Genomic DNA, 19,272 nt, shown 5'->3' with positions numbered 1-19,272 from the left:
ATGGTCCCTTCCTGGCTTGGAAGGGACCCACAAGGATCATTGAGTCCAATCTTTTTGGGGACAAGGTACAAACTCCCACCAACAAAGAGGACAGGGAAAAGAGGGGATAAACACCTCCAAAACCAGCAGAGCCCTCAGTCACTGATTAGAGCAGTGTGACAGCACAGGCTGAACCCTCCCAGGGTCAATCAGCAGCTCCTCACTCCCCAGCTGTGCTCTGCAGCTGGATCATTCCTTCTCCCATGGGATCCCCTTGGACCTGCAGGGTTCTCAGAGCATGGCCCAGCTCCAGAGGGACACATCCAACACCTCCCAGGGGCTGCAGCTTCCAGACTAAATCCCAGAATCAGAATTAGTTTTTAATTATCAGAAGTGGTGGAGATGGGAGGGAGCTCTGCAGGGAAGGGGCCTGGACACAGGGAATGGCTGCCCACTGCCAGAGGGCAGGGATGGATGGGGATTGAGAAGGAATTGTTCCCTGGGAGGGTGGGCAGGGGCTGGGATGGAATTCCCAGAGAAGCTGTGGCTGCCCCTGGATCCCTGGAAGTGTCCAAGACCAGGCTGGATGGGGCTTGGAGCAACCTGGGCCGGTGGGAGGTGTCCACTGGAGTGAAACTGGATGAGCTTTAAGGTCCTTTCCAACCCAAACCATTCTGTGATTCCATGAAGATGTGACTCCCATAAAATCCTGCTCCCTGGAGGTTTGAAATCAGTGGCTCTGGTCCCAGATGTGAGCAATGTGATGCTTTAAACCCCAGGGAAGTGCCAGCCCAGCTCCCAGGGGAAGCAGCTCCAGACAGGAGGGGACCCAGCCTGGGCTCTGGGCTCCCCCCAGCACTGGGGATGCTCAGGGCACCCAGGGCTGCAGAACCACCCAGGCCATCCAGCCATGGGAAAGTCACCTCAAACAAGCATTCCAGGACACCAATTGCTGCTGCTGCTGGGCAGATGAGCCAACAGCTTGCACTGAGTTTTGGGGGAACAAACACAGCAGAGGTGCTTGAGCCATCCCTGGATCTGCCTAGGCAGGTGGAAGCTGCTCCCAGCCCTCCCAAAATCAGCACTGAAATCAGTCCCCCACGTGTTGAACTTGAGAAGAATTTCCTGCAGGGTCCTGCTCACATCACTGCTGCTTCTCTCCACGTGCTAAGAAATCCCAACATCACTCAGAACAGGAGGGAGAGACTTTCTTTTCTTTTTTCTTCTTTTGTTTTTCCCAACTCTCTGCATTTTGCTCCCCTTCTGTGGCTGAGTGCCCCTTCTGTGTGCCCCTTCTGGGGCACTGCTCCTGCAGCAGCAGGGATTTGTCTCCTGGATGAGGAGCAGAGTCTCCAAGTGAGCAGCAGCTCCCTGCAGGAGAGGCAGATGGGGAGCAGAAGGCAGCAGCTCCCCCAGGACAGGCTCTTCAATATTTAATGTGACATCAGAGCAGAGCAAAGCGATCCCAGCTCATGCAGCGTTTTGTACAAGGCAGAGGAAGACACAGCCAGGGAAGTGTGAAAGGAAAACACCCAAAAGCCAAAGAGGAAAGTGCTAATTTGTGATTCTAAAGCTTGAACTGCAACAACTCCCTCCCCTCTGCTCTGCCCACAAGGTTGATGGTTTGCTCTTTGCAAGCAGAGCAAAGTGGGATGGACAGGGATTGGTCCTTCAATGCCTTAATTAGACAGGAAAACCATTAGAGAAGATGATTCTCTTCCAACATTCTCAGGCCTCAGCACAGAAAACAACACAGCCCCACCCCATTATGTCTATTTGGGCTCTTTTGGAAGCTTGGCAGATGAAAGGAGGGCACCCCCACTGGAACAGGGGCCATAAAGGAGATTTTTGAAGAGATGGGGAGGTGCAGGGGCTGCACTGTTATGAATCCTCATCACTGATCAGACACTGAGCAGCCACTGCCAGACACAGGCCCAGGTTCTCCAGGAAAAATTCCCACTCAACATTTCCCCAGTGGAAATTCCAGAGGGAGCTTCTAGAACGGGCTGGGGAAGCAGAGAGCTGGCTCAGGAGGTGCCAGCAAACAGCTCCCACTGAGTTTTGGGGGAACAGGCACAACAGAAGTGCTTGAGCCACCCCTGGCTCTGCCCATCAGTGTTCTAGACAGGTAAAAACCCTGCAAAGGGCAGATTCAGAATGCAACAAACAATAAAAAAAAGGTTGGGAAGGAGTAACATGAATGTGTGATGATGGTGCCACTGCCTGGTGGGACACACAGGAGCTGCTTCAGGTGATGTGACAGCTCAGGTCCCTTTCTGGTTGCTGAGAACTCCACAAAAACCGCCCAAACCAACCCCTGCCCTCCCACCTCCAAATCCATCCAACTGTGGGGGAACTTCCAGCTCCTCCCAGGAGTGTCCACAGAGCAGAGTGCAGCAGCAGCTCCTAAAGCAGCCAAAGATCATCAGCAGAGGTTTGTGAAGTCTCTGGGTGCAGCTGGGGATGTGGAATTTTGGGGAAGAACCTACAACTGTACAGAAGTGTGGCCATGCCCCCTGTTTCTTTCCAGAACATCCCAGTTCCCTGGATCATCAGGAAGTTCATGTTGTGTCCCACAGTGCTGGGGCTCATCCTGGACCCCTTCACCATCAGCAGCTCTGAGCCAAAGCAGATGAATCCCTTTATTCCACCCCCATCCTTCTGCAGCACATCCAAGTGGAGCTTGACATTTATTAAATAACTTCAAATGTCGGTGCCAGGGAGTTTGGGGTTGTTGCAGTGCAGGTGTCAGCTCTGCTTCCCAAGCAATCCCAAAAGGGCTGCACTGCTTGTTCAGCAAGTTCCACCTTTTCACCAACTTCCCTTCATTTACATGGACAAACAAATCAAATCCCCCACACAGCATGTCTCCAAAAGCAACAAAATAAAGTCTCAGACCAAGAAAACCAGTCAGGTACAAATCCAATTTTAATTGTCAAGCTCACTTCTAGCTCCTACATTCAACGCAAGGATCAAGAACTACAAGTTTGAGAGTAGAATTTTATTCTATCTCCAGTTTCTGATCGTTTTGGCAGCTGTCAAATGGCAACTTCCAAAACCCACTCGTTTCAGAAGCTTTCCCTACCTTGCAATGCCAGGTGAAGCCCACAGACTCTCCCAACAGCTCTTGACACCTTTCAGACTCAGTTCTTTGGCAACAGTTACACAGAGCATTGTGCGTATATAAAGAGCTTATAACAAAACTTCTTTTACATTCTAATTGTCTTAAACCTTCACAGAAGTATTAAAGTGCTCAATCAACTCTGAACAAACCCTCCTTCCCTAGTCAGCTACTTCCTGGAAACGCCTGCACTTAAGTCAGCAAAACCAGAAGCAAACAAGAAGAGAAAAGGCATGGAAAAAAATAAAATAAAATCCTCTGCAGGATCATGAAAATCCCTCCTGAGACAAGAGGCCTCGAGTCTCACATCTCCCACCCAAATATTGAGACACAGGTTCAAATGTTCAGTCAGTCCAAGCCAGCACAGCTTTTTTTTTCCCCCCCCTCAAGCTGTGCTGATTTCCCATCAGTTGATTCTTGGGCCCCTGACTTCTGTAAGAACAAAAACCCTGCAGAACAGAATCCTACTGATGCTACAAAGGAAACACAAACACTGAAGTCACACCTCTGAAGGAAAAGAAAAGATACAAACAAGAGTTGTGGTTGATATTTAACCCTCCCTGCTGCCTGGATTTTCAATTCTCTCTGCACCATTTGACACTACCTGAAATGGATCTTTTAAAAAGGCTTTAAACCTTTAAACGGGGACATTTTTGGCTCTTCTAAGTGGGGGATGGAGGGTGCATCTCAAAATTATTTCACCTGGTAAAACCTGCAGGCCAGTCCACCCCACTGTGGCAAATCCCACCCAGAGCCTCAAAGAGGACCAAAGCCACATTCCCTTGGGGACAACCTGTCCTTCCTCCAGCCACAGCACCCAAAATATCCCTTACACCACCCCCCAAGGTGACTTTTTCCTGTGGAGACAGCAGGAATTCACCCACAGCTCACGTGTGTGTTCCAGCTTTACTCAGCCAGAGGATGACACCTCTGATTGCAGCTTTGCTTCAATCTTTTGACATCTGTGGGAAAAGCATGTTATTTCAGCCTCAGCAGCCCTCTGCACTCCCTGGCTCCCAGCAGGTCCTGAGCTGCTGCCTGTCACCTGCCCTTTTGCTGTTGACTGAAGATCAGAGTTGTGCCACCTCCGAAATCCTGCCCGTCCCTGCTCGGGCACGCAGCCCTTGCCAACAGCTCTGAGTGATCCTGCCACATAAATGACTCAAAAGCCAGGGAATCTTGGGGAAAATGGTCAGAAACCACGTTTGGGTTTGTACCTGCTCTTGTCAGACATGCAGGAGCTGCCCCTGAGGCTGCTGAAAGCCAAATTCCCTGCCTTGATGCACTGGGGGGGTCACCCTGACCCTGAGACTTCTCACATCATCCTGGTGCCACATGGAAGTTGTGGTTTTGCTGTCTGTGACATTGTTTTGCTTGCTAAGCTGAGGGGTTTCCCCTACAATTCCCTCAGGGATATAAAATCATGGATAGAGGAACTCTCACTGCTCTCCTTCAGAGTCTCAGTACAAAGGGTTTTATAAGAAATTGCAAAAATTAGTTCTGCACACGTGTTTGAGAGCTGTGGGCAGCTCCACAAAGATTAAATACCTTCTGATCTTTAGTGCAAATACACCAAATCTGCAGTGGCTTGAGCCTAGCTTAGCATCAGCACAGGAGCTTTGCACCCAAAGCCTTCCTCCCTCATGGCTGGGTTGGTCTCCCTCACCATGCTGGGGTGGGAGGAAAAAACTCTGCATCATTTGCTGGGCAAGTAACTGGTAAGAAACATTTCTCTGTGCTGATAAATTTAGATTTTACATTCCTCTTCTTCCCTCATTTCTACTCTTTTGAAAGTTCACCATCGAGGTCCACAATTTTCTGCACATTTTTAGCTGTGACCTGTGATGTGCCAAGCACTGAACTAAAGGGCAGCTTGTTTCACAGTACTCCAAATAAGAAAACTGACCATAGTACAAGCAAAATTAAATAAACTGAAATATAAAAGACAGCAGAAGTTAAGATTCATCCAGAAATATAATATAACATCTGGGAGGGGCAGGGAGGGGGAAACTGGAAATCAGCTACGCAACAGAAACAATGAAATGACCAACAAATATTGATTAGGTGAAAAGAGGAAATTTTTCATTGCATTCTGTACATCAAAATTAAATGAAAAATTCACATGGTGGAGCCTCGAGACAGAATGATGAAGGTCTCAAGCCACAGGAAGGAGAAAGCAAAGAAAACACCTTGAAGAAAGCAACACATGAACAGAACCAGTAACTGAGCAGCTTCCAAAGGAATAAAAGTGACCATACCTCAAATGAGAAAAAGCAGCACTGAAGCAGAGAGAACAAGTATATGGTCAGGACATGGTGGGTAACACTGACTGCACAAAACACTTTGTGAATTTGGAAAGAACCAGGCCTATTTGTATATCTATGCAAAATATATACACAACTCCATATGTATATATGTACACATAGGCACTACTGTACATATGTATATGCAACCTCCACACAACTGCCCTCTGGGTGCAAGCAAAAAATGCTGCAGTTGTGCAAAAACCTACAATTCTGTGTTTGATTACCCAGGAGAAACGGGAGAGAGATCCAAACTAATGCCCAAACAGCTCAAACCCAGCAGGGGTTTCATCCACAGGGCCATGTGAGCCCAGCCTCTGAACGTTCCCAGCTCATCTGCTGGGATTAAAGATTCATCCAAAACTGTGGGTTGTAGCAGTACACATTGCAACTGTTTCCAAAGCCATGAATGTGAGAAAACAGCCACCATCTCTGCTGCCATCAGTGGTTTAGCACGAGGCCATCCCACCCAGAACACCAATTTGGGAACACTAGGTGCACAGGGAATTGGAATTTCCAAGGCCAGGCCAGGGCTGTCATTCTATAAAACAAGGGTCTGTTCTTAGTGTTGGGGAAGAAAAGGATGTGGTGCATTAAAAAATCCCCCCCCACCCTCAAACAAGGGAACACAGGCCAACTCTGGATGCTCCAGCCATGCAGCCAGGCTGATCTTTGGGGTTGGTGTGCTTTGGGGGTGTGGAAAGAAGCATTTTCCATAAAGCTCCTTGGCCTGACAGCTCCAGAGAGCAGCGTCCTCTCAGTCCAAGGCTCCCTTGGTCTGGCACAGGCCCCTTGGAGCTGTGACAGGAGTGCATTGCCAACGTCAGAGCACGAAGGAAGTGGTGGAAGGAAGCTGCAGGGATGGTCCCAGGCCTTGGCTGGCCCCCAGGGGCTGTCTCTGCTGCTCTGCAGGCAGGGGACACTCAGTACTCTGCATCCATGGCATCCAGGTACTTGGCCTCGATGATCCTGGGGAGCAGGTTGTACCTAGGGCAGAGCAGAGAGAAGGAGTCAGTCCTTGTTTGTGCAGCATTTTTCTCTTTGTCCTAAAGCTCCTGGGTGAGATTGGCTGTGGGATTCACCCACTGAGGGGGACAGCAAAACCCCACAAAAGCAAACACAGCGTTTGTTTACAGAACAGCAGTGCCAGGCTCCCTCTGCAAGAGCCTCCTCCCTCCTTCCAGCTGGAAAGAGAACATCCTCATCCTCATCTTCACTGGAGGAAGTCACTTTCCTAGAGCTCTGTCACCACCAAGTCCTCAGGGTGACAAAAATACAGAGGTGAAGAGCCATGACTCCAAACAAGACCATCCTGACCTGGTGTCTGACTTCTCCACAGACAGAGATGGACAAACTCCACATGTCCATGGAGATGCATGGACAAACACATGTAAAACAAATTACTTCAAAAAATTTTTATAAACTTACTTTAAAAAGTAAATTTACTATAAAAAAATTAATTAAAAAAATTACTATAATTTTTTTTTTAATTTGATTTTTTGCAAGAACATTCTCACAAATTAATATATTTGGGTTAGAAAGGCACTGTGAAGTTGCTCTTCTAAATCTTGTAAATAAATAAAATTATTCACACAAATAAATAAACTTATACACATAAATTTTAAATAAAAAACCAAATAATATATTTACATAAATAAATAATATTATATACATAATTTTAAAATAAGAGTGAACACTACTTTCATACTACCTTCACGCATTAAAATAAAATTTAAATTTATTTTAAGAAGTGTTTTTAAAGAATATTTTAAACTAATTCAATATTTTGTAAATAAAATAGTTTGTATTTATTATTATTTTATTATTTTATTATTTTATTATTTTATTATTAAAAAGTATTATTTTATTCTATTATTATAGGGTATTGTTTTATTTTATTATAGGGTATTTTATAAATAAAATTATTATATTTTATTTTATAAATATTATAAAATTTTATAATATTATATTATATTTTATTTTATAAATAAAATACTATTTTATTTATTATATTTTATTTTATAAATATTATATATTATATTATATTATATTTTATATATAAAAATATATATATTTTATTTTATAAATAAATATTATATTATATTTTATAAATAAAATACTATATAATAAAATACAAACTACAACTCAACAACAACCACAACAAGAAAAAAAGACAATTAAAAAAAACCCCAATGCACGTTTATGTGGCATTTTGCCTTGTTTAACAAGGAGGTGACTCTTCAGCTGTTAAAGTAACTCATAAAGCACCAAAAAATCAGTTTCAGATTTCAACAGCTGTGCAAGAGATCCCAAACATGACTTATTAATGAGAAATACCAGGATGTCCTTAAACAGACCCATCATAGAATAAAATGCTTGAGAGCCCAGATAAGAGAACTTGGAGAGAAGATTCTTCTGTGGGCAACCAAAAACTCCTCATCCCAAAGTTCTGAATCTAGGCCAGGAACTGGGAATAGCCAAAGAGATCAAGTTTTCTTCCAACAGGCTCTTTTCCACTGCAGTCATGGATTTCAGTGGCTTCTCAGTATCTGTCTGAGACCACACCAGTGATCCCCCCCTAATGACAACACAAATCATGTTTCTCCAGCTGTTGGATGGATGGAAATGTGGCTTTGGGACGTGGCTGAGTTCTGGGTAGGATACCAAGCTATGCCTTGTTTGATTCTTGAATTTGCCCCCTGGCTACTGTCCCATCTCCTCTTTCTCCCTTCACTTCTTTAAAAAAAAAATTGGAGAAAATATATTAAATTTCTTCAAGTGCTTCATCTATTTAGAGTGCCAAATCTTTGGGAAAAAGTCATTAACTACAGAGCTCATGGATCATGGTGCTGCCTTCTTGGCTGGAGGCCACAGAGACTACATGAAGGCAAAAGAAATCAGAGGAAGCAAAGCCAAGGGCAAATTTCCACGCTGTGCCAGGCAGCAGCATCTCCCCCTTGGCAGCAGGGCTGATTATCCAGCTGCTGGGAAAAAACTGCCCTGGAAAGAGAAATGAGTTAGCAACACAGAGGGTATAAAGTGACAGCATCTGATTTACTGAAAAGAAGATAGATTTGCATATTAGTATCTAGCTCTGAGTACAAAATCAGGTTTTTTGTCTGCATTCTCTCCACACTAATTGAGCTTTTTATACCATGTCCAATACCTGAATTTGGCTGAGTGTGCCCCACGTTTTCTGTTCTGCACTGAGCTGCAATTCCCACAAGAGCCACTCATGCAGCTCTGCTCACAGTTGGAATATTTACCAGCCACTCATCCAGGCACCCCAAGTGCCACCAGTGTGAAGGGCAGGTGAGGCATTACCACCAGAGGAACAATAATTTCTGTGTTTTCCAAGCCTGTTTATCTTTTAAAATCCAGCCCAAATGGCTCTGACATGATCCTGTTGAAAGCCATGGTGGCTCTAACATTTGCTTTTGTTTCAGAAAGGACTGGACCCATCTTTATCAGCCAAGGAAAACACCACAGCAGGTGGTGCAGAGCAGCAAATTGGCAGCCCTGAACTTCGGGATCAGAGGCAAAATCTCTGAGACTGCAAGCTCAAAGTCAAGCAGATATCACTGGTACCATGCTGGCCTAAAAATAATCAAGTGGACTGGAAACTTGATCTGTTCCTTCCAAGATCTTTTTATGGCCTCTCATTATATCCACAGGACTGAGAGCATGAATGATTTAACTGGAGAATGATGGGCAGTGGCTGCTAATGAACCCCAAGGAAGAAATTAGTTAAATTTCTTAATGATTCTCTCTCAGTTCTCTCTGTAGGATATTGTAGGGTCCTCCCAGCTTTAAACATATATTTTAAGTTTAAATGTGGCCAGTTTCACCCAATTGATCATTGTCAGGGGCATCCAGCAGTGCAGCAGGTCTGGGAGGTCACCACAGCACTGGGTAAGAGATGAGGATTCCTCTTAGGAAATGTTTCCAGCTCTGCTGGAAAATCAAATTGCAAAGTGATAAGGAACATTATCAAATACTGCCTAGAGGTTTGGACTATGGCTTCTCAGGAAGATCAGGCATCTCCCAGGCACTAAAAAGGAGAGTTTTTGCCTCCTGGGAAGCTGGAAGAAGAGCACTTGCCAGCCCAGAACTCTCTGCACAACTCCCAGCAACAGTGAAATCCTGATTTCTCCTCAGGCTTGAGCAGTTGGTTAAAAAAAACCAAACCCTTGTTATTACCCACTTCCAGGAGCTGCTTACTCTGGAAAATGGAGAAAACCCTCCTGAAGCACTCACTTCATCCAATAGTTGGGATTGGAAGGGACCTCTGGAGATGACCCAGCCCAATCCCCCTGGAGCAGGTGACACAGGAATGTGTCCAGGTGGGTTTGGAATGTCTCCAGAGAGGGAGACTCCAGGGCTGCTCCCACCCTCAACATAAAGAAATTCTTCCTCATTGTGGTGGGAATTCTTGTGGTTTTGTTTGTGGCCATTAGTCCTTGTCTTGTCATTGGGCACCCTGGAAAGAGTCTGGCACCATCCTGGAGATATTTCTATGGATTGGTGAGGTCCCCTCTCACTCCTCTCTGGACTAAACAAGTCCAGCTCCAGTTTCTCCTCTCCTCAGACTTCCAGCAACCCAAGCCTGAAGACACAAGGCATGGGAGACAGGGCAAAAAATACAACCAAGCTTCCTACCTGATGGGGATCATCCCTATCATGATGAGGGGGAAGATCATCTTCATGTAAGGCAGGGGTGACATTCCAAAGCCACAGAGGATGAGGAGCTGCAGGACCTGCAGGCCTGTGAAGTAGTGGATCTTCCTCTGGGGAACTCTGCGGATGTAATGGGTCGGAGGATAAGCGGTCTGGGAAGAGAAGAACCACGAGTTAGACATGCAGGGACCTGGACTTGTGACCCCAAAATGGAGCTTTGGGACACCAGGGCTCGAGGGAAGTCATCGATTTGTACAATGCATGAATCACCATCAGGTTCCTGGAAAGGTTCAGCAGCTGAACACGGGATTTGTAGGGTTAATTCCAGAAACCACAGCATTGGCAGCAAGACCCAGAGGATGAGTGGGCATTGAGAGCCTGGAGAGAACACAGGACAGCCCTCAGGGCCAGGATTGCCTCTGGGAACATCTGGAGTGCCATGAAATACCTTGGGAAGTGCAGTAATGAGATTCCCTGAGGAGGACTGGGATTGTCAGGGCTCCACAGCCAGAGGTGGGCAGGAGAGCAGATGCATCCAGGTGCTGTTCCTGTCCATGGCTCCTCCCCCTGACACCCAGCTCCTCTTTATTTTAAAGCCTTGCAAGGCTCCAGGCTTGCCCCTGGTGCTCCCATCTCTTGGCTGAATCCTTTTAGGGGTTCAGGAGATGAGGGAAATGTGGGAAGAGGCTGTGCTCACACTGTAGGGATTTTCTCAGCTCCCATAAGCCACCCATTTTTGAGAAATAAGGGGGGGGAAAATGACATTAATAGGCTAAATATGGTGGTTTCTTTTGACAGCTCCTTGCTCATGTCTGAGCACAGGCTTTGACTCACTGTCTATACATCAATGAAGAGGATGAGCGACTGTCTGCTGGCACCAGCACAGCCTCAGTGGCTTTCAGATTGTGCCATGACTCATTAAAAGGTTTCCACAAAAGGGAGTTTTCCATATTTGAGAATGCTTTTTAATTTTGCATGCCAAAACCTGGAAAATTCCACACATAATTCCTACTGAAACCAGAAGTAATAAGTCACATACATCAGTAGCTGTTCAAAAATTGACATGACATGACAAATGTAATCTTTACCCAAATTTCGCAGTTTTGACCTCTGGGATGTAATATTAGAGATCAAGACAGATTAGCAGAGATGTAGAGCCAAATATTGGGCTTATTAAGCCCTTGACCCTTGTTATATAAGAGAAGGTGAGCTGGAGATTGCTCCAGGTACCACCTACACTCCCAAACAACACATTTTTAGCGCCTCTAACAGAGACAGGTTTAAAAAAACATCTTCCAGGTTTGTTTTCAGCCCACATCACAGAGGTTTCAATAACACAAGTAATTTCATTTTGAGTTTAAAATCCTATCTTGCTGTATTTTACACAAAATGAAAGTATAAAACAGCACCAAGAAAATACCTGCCTGAAGCTTTGCTGGGGAAATCAAAGATCATAATTTCTTGATGTTGTGCTTATTATATATTATTATTTTTTTAAATGCATCTATTCTGCAGATGACAACTTGGTATTCACATTTTCTGGAAAAATCCCTTTGCTCAGGATTTTTCTCCTGGGAAGCTGAGAAACCTCAGAGAAAAAGAAAAACAATAATTCTCTGATTTGCTTCTCCTGTCTTTTGTTCTTTTGAAATGTGTTTGGAGATTCTTTACCCACAGGTGATTGTTTCATTGGATTCTGCTGGGAGTTGTTTTCACTCTTTGGCCAATCAGGGCCAAGCTGTGTTGGGACTCTAGAAAGAGTCAGGAGTTTTCATTATCTTTATCATTATCTTTTTAACCTCTTGTAAGTATCCTTTCTGTATTCTTTAGTATAGTATAGTTTAGTATTTTTAATATAATATAGTATCATAAAATAATCCATTATTATCTTTTTAGCCTTTTGTAAGTATCCTTTCTGTATTCTTTAGTATAGTATAGTTTAGTACTTTTTAATATAATATAGTATCATAAAATAATAAATTGTTATCTTTTTAGCCTTTTGTAAGTATCTTTTCTGTATTCTTAAGAATAGTATCATTTAGTATTTTTAATATAATATAGTATCATAAAATAATCCATTATTATATTTTTAGCCTTTTATAAGTATCTGTATTCTTTAGCATAGTAGAGTTTAGTATTTTTAATACAATATAGTTAAATTAGCCTTCTAAGAACATGGAGTCAGATACATCATTGCTTCCTTTGTCTGGGGAAAACCCAAATACAATACACGACAGCACAGGGGGGGTTAAAATCTCCCCCCAAAAAAAGAAACACCTCACAAAAAACTCCCACACTGAGAGTTCGAACAGCTGGGTGGCCAACACAACTCCAGGTACCTGTTCCTTGAGCAGCAGAGCCACCCTCTCAAAGAGCTGGTTGCCATCGATGGAGGTGAGGGCGATGTAGAGGAAGAGGCCGAAGAGCACCGGCTTTGGGATCCACTGCAGGGGGAACGGGAGCAGCAGCAGCGACAGCCCCACCAGGAAATTGGCCATCAGACTCGTCAGCCGGGTCTCCTTCACACTCACAATCCTGGCAGCAGGAAAAGAGGGCTTAGGAGATGGGAGAACACCCCAGGATTCCTGTTTATCCCAGCGGTTGCTCCATGGAGCACACGTGCCACCGGGGAAAGGGAAACTCATCCCCACCACTGAAATCAGCACTTCTGGCCCCGTGCTGACATTGAGGAGGCAGAGCCTGGCTGGAGCCAGGCCAGGCACTTAATCCACAGCTCAAACAGAGTAGCTGGAAAAGTGCCAAATTCCCCTTCTGTAAAGCTCTACAGATCCTATCCTGAACTAAATTGCCCTCGAAACTGATTCTGTTTAGCACAATGCAGAAAAGAAAAAAAAACAAACCAGCCAAGAATCCTCTTTCTGGTCTTTCCTTCCCTTGCTTTACCCTGGGCACATGCAACTGGCTCCTTTCCCAAAGAAAACTCATTGACTTCTCCAGGATATAAGGAACGTCTTGGAGGGAAAAAAAAAAACAAACAAAAAAACAAACAGAAAGTCAGCAGTCTCCTCCTGAGAGCGAGTCAGCATTTCTGATGGATTTGAGGATCTCCCTGTTTACATGGAAGGGGAGTGCTGAGAGCACCACACAGGGATTCTATCCTGCTGTGGGCAACTGCCTATTACCATGCTAAACATGTCATTAATTAATGCAAATTTTCCAGAGCTGACAGGCCACAAATTGAGGTTTTTTTGAGGAGAAGACTGACAGGAAAGCAGGCAGCAGCTTTAACAACCTGCTCGAGGGGAGGCTGCTGTGTTTTCTGTGCACTTCAGCTAAACCTGTGAGCATCTCCTCCCAGTCTGAAAAAAATCACCAGAAACAATAGGAGGAAAGGAAACCCACATCTGTCAAGACTACTTACAAGGCAAGAAAAAGAGGATTCCTTTTTTTTTTTCTTTTTAGAAGATAAATCCAACAATACAGTGGATCAGCCAGTGAATAAATCCCCCTATTAAGAGGGAAAATTTTTGCCCATAGGTTGTTTTGGTGTCATTTAGTGACCTCATTCCCTGGATGAGACCCCTCAAATTCTGAATTAACCCTATACACAAATTTCTCTGAGGATTAACACCAAAGATCTATCAGAACACACTTCCCTCCTTTGCACATGCACTGCTGAGACTTCATAATCCCTTCTGTTCTGAAGAAGATTGAATTATTGCAATATTAAGTTGGAGAGTTTTGCTCAGAAGTAAGATCAAGTTGTACTTCAAATCTGTTTATACCTTCAAGCAAACAGGGATGAAGGAGCCTTCCACACCTGTATTTGGACAGGGAGGGAAAGGGTGACAGCCCAAAGCTTGCTCTGAGGATTTGGACAACAAGGCAGAATTAACACCAGCAGTCATGAGACCTGAGCAACAACAGGTACCACAAACAGCACACAAAATCCTGAGGACAACACTGGAATTCTTCTGTGAGTAGTGGGGCAGGTCCTACAAACAATCCAGGATTACCAGGACAGGATGCACAGAGGTGTTAACCTTTAAGTAACCTTCCAACAGGTTTAAACCACAGCTTTTCTCCTTCCAAACAGATTTTTTTGGATCCTCTTGCAAGTCTCCTACATCCAAGGGGTCCCTGCCAGTGCCTAGAAAGGCTGAGGGAGAGCAGAGTGCTCCATTCTTGCCAGCTCCGGTGGAACTGGGACATCACCTAAATGGACAGAGTTTGGCATCTTTCCCACTGCCTCCAGGTCTGGAGCACCACAGAATTGCTGGAGATGAACAAAACCAAGCAGCTTAAAGTGCAACTGAAGTGCTGTGCCAGAGTAATTCCAGTCTGGCCACTCCAGAGCTGCCAGAACCACCACGAGCCTGCATGGTGGCTCAGAGAAGCAGGAGTTTAAGGAAGCACTGATTTAACCTCATCCTGGTACAGCAAGAGTTCCTCCAGCACCAGGTCAGCCTCAGAGGAAGAATTTCTGCTGTTTCACACAGAGATCTCTCCTCCTGCTGGGCAGGCTCCTGCCCTGCAAGCACACACAAGTCTGCAAGGGAAGTCATGCAAGTGGAAGAGCTCAGGAACAAAAGGAGCTGCAAAATCACATTTCCATCAGATGCAAGGCTGCAAGAACAAGCTCTGAGTGGCAGCCCTTAGGTAAGAGATTTCTGAAGTTCATGGAGTTTTCTGCAGCCATCTCTTAGGGATGCAGCAATCACAGCACTGTGTTTGATCACAGGCAAGATGTACTGCAATTGCTGCCAGCTCCTGCTAATGCCACTTATTAGTTTGGAATATTTTATCAGAACATTGCTAAAATTGCTCATAATTGGACAAACATGGTATTTTTAAAACTGATGTTCCCAGCCTTAGATTGGTTTTCTGCTAATTCCAGCACCTGATTTCCAGAATAAGAACATCATAGTCACATTAAGTCAACAGAGGAATCCTTGATTTCCATGTGTTCAGAATCTGGTTTGGCCCTTGAGGAAACAGCTCCAGAAAGTCTGTGCTGAGATGGAAATAAAGTAATTAATGAAGATTAAAGAGCATAATCCAGGCTCATTTCCCCAAAATCCTCTAAATATGGCTAGCATGGGATTAGCCATTCCTGAACTTCTCCAAGTAAGCAACAAGAGCCTGTTTGCAGATTGCCACAGGAAACTGAAATCGTTTCTCTACAGGAGAGAAGAAAATTTTGCTTTCAGTGTGACAGATCTTTATCCTTGTTTATATCATCATCCTGTGCGAGCTTTGATTTGAGTGCAGGGAAGGAGCCTGCCAAGGGAGACAGAGTTGATTTTCTAATTGAGCTTCATTTCTTTTTCAGCAGAGCTGGCTAAGAGGGAAAAAAAAAAGAAAAGAAAAGAAAGGAAAATAAAAAGATGACTACATTGCTTGGAGCCTCCTGTTCTAGCCCTGGTGCTTTGCAGAGAACAAAAAGCTTAGGTCTCAAAGGGAGTTCAAAGCACTAGGAAACCCTCATTCCCTTTTTCACTCCCAATATCCAGCTCCCAGCACCAATTTGCCTCCAGCAGAGCAGAGCTGTGCCATGAGGAAACACCCTCAGGGAGATCAGAGCCGCCCTCAGCCCTTGCAGGATAATCCCTGGAGCTGTATCTTGGACAGAGTGGCCAAAAAGGCCTCTCTGGTGCTTTTTTTTTGGGCCAGCTGGGTGAAGGAGGAGAGGAGAAGTGCAGGAATTAATCCTTAGTTCAGGCAAGGGACTTGACTTGGTCAAAGCAAAGCCAGAATACAGAATCATGACAGTGGAAAAACAGGAAAAAGAGGCACTTGGATATTAAAAGTGACAACAGGAGACACAGGAGGGAGGTTTGGCACATGGGTTTCAAAGTGTGAGTTCTGCATTTCTCAAAGAAACAGAGTGGAGGTATCCCAGAGCAGATCATGGACATGAGGAGCAAGGGCATGGATAGAAACTCTACAAAGCTCAAATTTCAAAGGTGATTTTTTTCTTTAAATAGGGTTTAGCATTTATTCAAGAGAGACACAACTGTGGAAACAACCAATAGCAACATATCCTAATGGGAATACAAACCCAAGGGACTGATCTCCCAGGAAAAGATCTGCAAAGAGTTACAGGGAGCAGCAGAACTCAGCAATTTCCAGATGTGGAAGGTGAAATTTGTCCATCCCTGACCCAAAAATCAGCTGTGCCTGGCTGGGCTGGGCCATTTGGCACCAAAACAAGCATGAAGGCAAGACTGAGATTAAGACAGACCTACTCCATCCCCCAAAGTCAATGATCACTTAGCCTCACTTTAGGTAAGTGGCAAAGCAGAAAATGGAAACCAAGGCAGGGTAATTAAAACTAATGGTATGTGAGTGGAAATTACCACTCTTGTGGTAAAAGCACTCAACTGCAACAGACTGAGATCAAACAAACCAGATCTGCTCCAGAGCAGAGATTGTTTCATGAGAAAAATGTTTTTAATTTTTTTTTAATGGGTCTGTGATAAGAATGTGTTGCTCAGCTCAGAGCAGCAGAAGAGTTGGTCTTAAATAGAAACCCATGACCCAGCCATGGCTTCACACTTGTTTTTGTTTAAAACCCAGAGAATTTAAGCATCTCCTTCCCAAAATGTGGTGGGAGATGTTATGGGAGCTCTGAAATAATGGTGCATTTTTCCTCCCCTTCGTAATAACCACCAGACAGGTTTCAGGCAGTGATTCAGCTTTGGATTCTTTCTGGGGAAAGTATCTGGAGAGATCCGGCCAAAGCATCTCCTCAGCTTTCCACAAGGCTGAAACTGAAAATGGCCTTGGCTGACTTTTCCAGAGCAGAATTTGCAATGGAGTGGGTGGGATCCCTGTAGGATGTTGCCACTGGCCAGAGCATGAATTTGAGTGCTTGAGTGAAGGGGATGAAGCCAAATCAAGGCTCATTGGGTGCATCTTTCCCTCACTTTCCTATCTGGAATACAACACCCAACACACCAACCACACCAAACCCACTGTTCCCAAAGGACTGGGAAGGCACAAAAACGAATCCAAAGAGCTCTACTTACGTCTCATAGATGTGTCCACTCTCCACCCTCTCCTCCACGTAGGCCAGGGCCCGGACGTGCATGGGGGAATGCGGGAAGGCCGCGTGGATCCAGGGCAGGCCGAAAACCGAGAGCCCTGTGTTGATCAGTGCCACCAGCAGCAGGTCCCAGTGATAGGCTGTGCCCTTCACCAACCTGCAATGAGCAGTTGGGGACAGCAGTTACACCCCACAGGCTGCATGTGTTGGACACTCAAGTTCTCACAGACACACACACACACCCACCGAGATTTCACACCTCTGGATTTACCATGTGAACACTAAAGGAGTGAAATGTGATGGTTTGCTCCCCAAAGTTGTTGTCATCTGGACAGAAAAAGGCTGAGCAGAAAGGCAGCCCACTGAAGTAATAGCCCATGAAAATTTCATCAGTGTTTTTCTCCTATATTTATTGCAGAGTCTACCCAAAATCCATGTGTGTGTTTGCTCGCAGAGTCCACGTAGGGAGTGGATAAAATCCTGAGCATTTGTTGTCCAAGTACTGACACTGAACTTTCTTGTTTGTTAGAACAAGAAACTGATCTGTCTCCTTCCCCACGAGCAGAACACGTGCTTGGTATGCTGCAGTAATCCCCTAATTATGTAATTGCTACTGCATGATAAGAAAATGGGACAGGAATTCATTAAACTTCAGCTCCTCCTTGGTAGTCACAGAATCGTGGAATGGATCACAGAATGGTTTGGGTTGGAAGGAACCTTAAAGATCATCCAGTTCCAACCTCCTGCCATGGGCAAGGACACCTTCCACAATCCCAGGTTACTCCAAAGCCCATCCTACCTCTCCCTGGACACTTCCAGTGATGGGACAGCCACAGCTTCTCTGGGCAACACATTCCAAAAGGCTGGTAGCCAGCCAAGGAAATTTGCTTCTAAGTTCATCAAATGCTGCAGAGCCCCCCTGTTTTATTTTTTAAGTGATGGGGAATCTGACAGCCTTCACTGAGGAGTATGAGCACACCCACTTTGCCAGGACTATGCAGAAAAGCAGCACCAGGACTGAACTCACATCGACTTTAATAATTTTTTCCAAGGTCTGTCCCTTTCCTGAATACTCCTATCTTGTAGGAGATATTATGAGTAAAGAGAGATATTATACTGAGATATTATGAGTAAAGTTTAGAAAAAAAGCTGGGGAAGGATTCAGCTCTCAGACTTTGAACCCTCACTGAAAGGTCTAAGGCTTTATCTTGTGCCACTGGAGCACTTGACATCCTCACACAATGTGAGGGATCAGCTGAATTCTCTGTGGGCACCACCAGCTGGAAAGGGAGCATCCTTTAGATGTCAATGCCACCCAAACAAGCTCCACTGAACACCTCAGCACAGACCTGGAGCCACCCATGATACTCCTGGACACGAGGCACATGGAGCTGGTAGAGCTGACCCAGCACATGAAGATCAAAGCCATTGTTCGGGCAGCAGAAATCTGGGGTGGGGCTTGTTTTGGGACAAAAGCCTGGTCCCACTGGGAGTGTGCCCCTCCACTGACTGAGGAGGCTATGGGGTGAGTGGGTCAGGTAGGTGTGTACCCTACAATGCCTCTGGAAGGTGCTGGCAGGAAGGGTGGGATTGCAAACGCGTTTCCTGCGTTGGCTCACGCCTTGGAAACGCAGCCCCTGCTCACGTGCTGCTTTCTCTGAGCAAAGGCACCTTCAGCACCCTCAGGGTCATTGTTTGTTGTCCTCCCCATTCTTTTCAGAAGGCTTTAAGGACATCAACCTGTTGGAATGAATCCAGAGGAGGCCACCAAGATTATCAGAGGGATGGAGCACCTCTGCTCTGTGAGGAAAGGCGGAGGGAATTGGGATTGTTCAGCCTGGAGGTGACCTAATTGCAGCCTTCCAGGACAAGGGGGAATGGACTCAAATAGGCAAAGAGTAGATTTAGATGAGATATTAGAAAATAATCCTTCCCTGTATGGGTGGCATAGGGTGCCCAGAGAAGCTGTGGCTGCCCCTGTATCCCTGGAAGTGTCCAAGGCCAGGTTGGATGGGGGTTGGAGCAACCTGGGATAGTGCAAAATGTCTGTGATGGCACCACAAACAGATGGTATCAAGTTGTAGTTTTCTAAAAACATCTCTAAAAACCCCTGCCCCAACACCTGATCAGCTCAGCTCTGTACCCAGATGCTCTGAAAAACACTCTAAAAAACTCCAAAGAGT

The 19,272-nt window shown here is 45.2% G+C and overlaps 1 protein-coding gene across 2 annotated transcripts in view; it reads right to left on the bottom strand.

Moving 5' to 3' along the window:
* Positions 1 to 2,889: 2,889 nt before the first annotated feature.
* The window catches only part of SLC4A11 (solute carrier family 4 member 11), a 69,708-nt gene continuing 53,325 nt past the window's right edge, over positions 2,890 to 19,272 (bottom strand). For both annotated transcript variants that reach the window (XM_071447278.1, XM_071447279.1), the window contains 4 exons: positions 17,073 to 17,246; positions 12,420 to 12,615; positions 10,063 to 10,232; positions 2,890 to 6,390 (listed from right to left, as the gene is read on the bottom strand). In XM_071447278.1, the coding sequence (XP_071303379.1) occupies positions 6,327 to 6,390; positions 10,063 to 10,232; positions 12,420 to 12,615; positions 17,073 to 17,246 (604 nt within the window). In that variant the 3' untranslated portion in view covers positions 2,890 to 6,326. The remainder of the gene's footprint in view (positions 6,391 to 10,062; positions 10,233 to 12,419; positions 12,616 to 17,072; positions 17,247 to 19,272) is intronic.

This window comes from Agelaius tricolor, unplaced genomic scaffold, assembly GCF_023055355.1.
Source record: "Agelaius tricolor isolate 1412-34295 unplaced genomic scaffold, bAgeTri1.0.p SCAF_24, whole genome shotgun sequence".
Taxonomy (NCBI): domain Eukaryota; kingdom Metazoa; phylum Chordata; class Aves; order Passeriformes; family Icteridae; genus Agelaius; species Agelaius tricolor.
The sequence above is the reverse complement of the archived record's forward strand: the minus strand, read 5'-3'. Positions and strand labels throughout refer to the sequence as shown.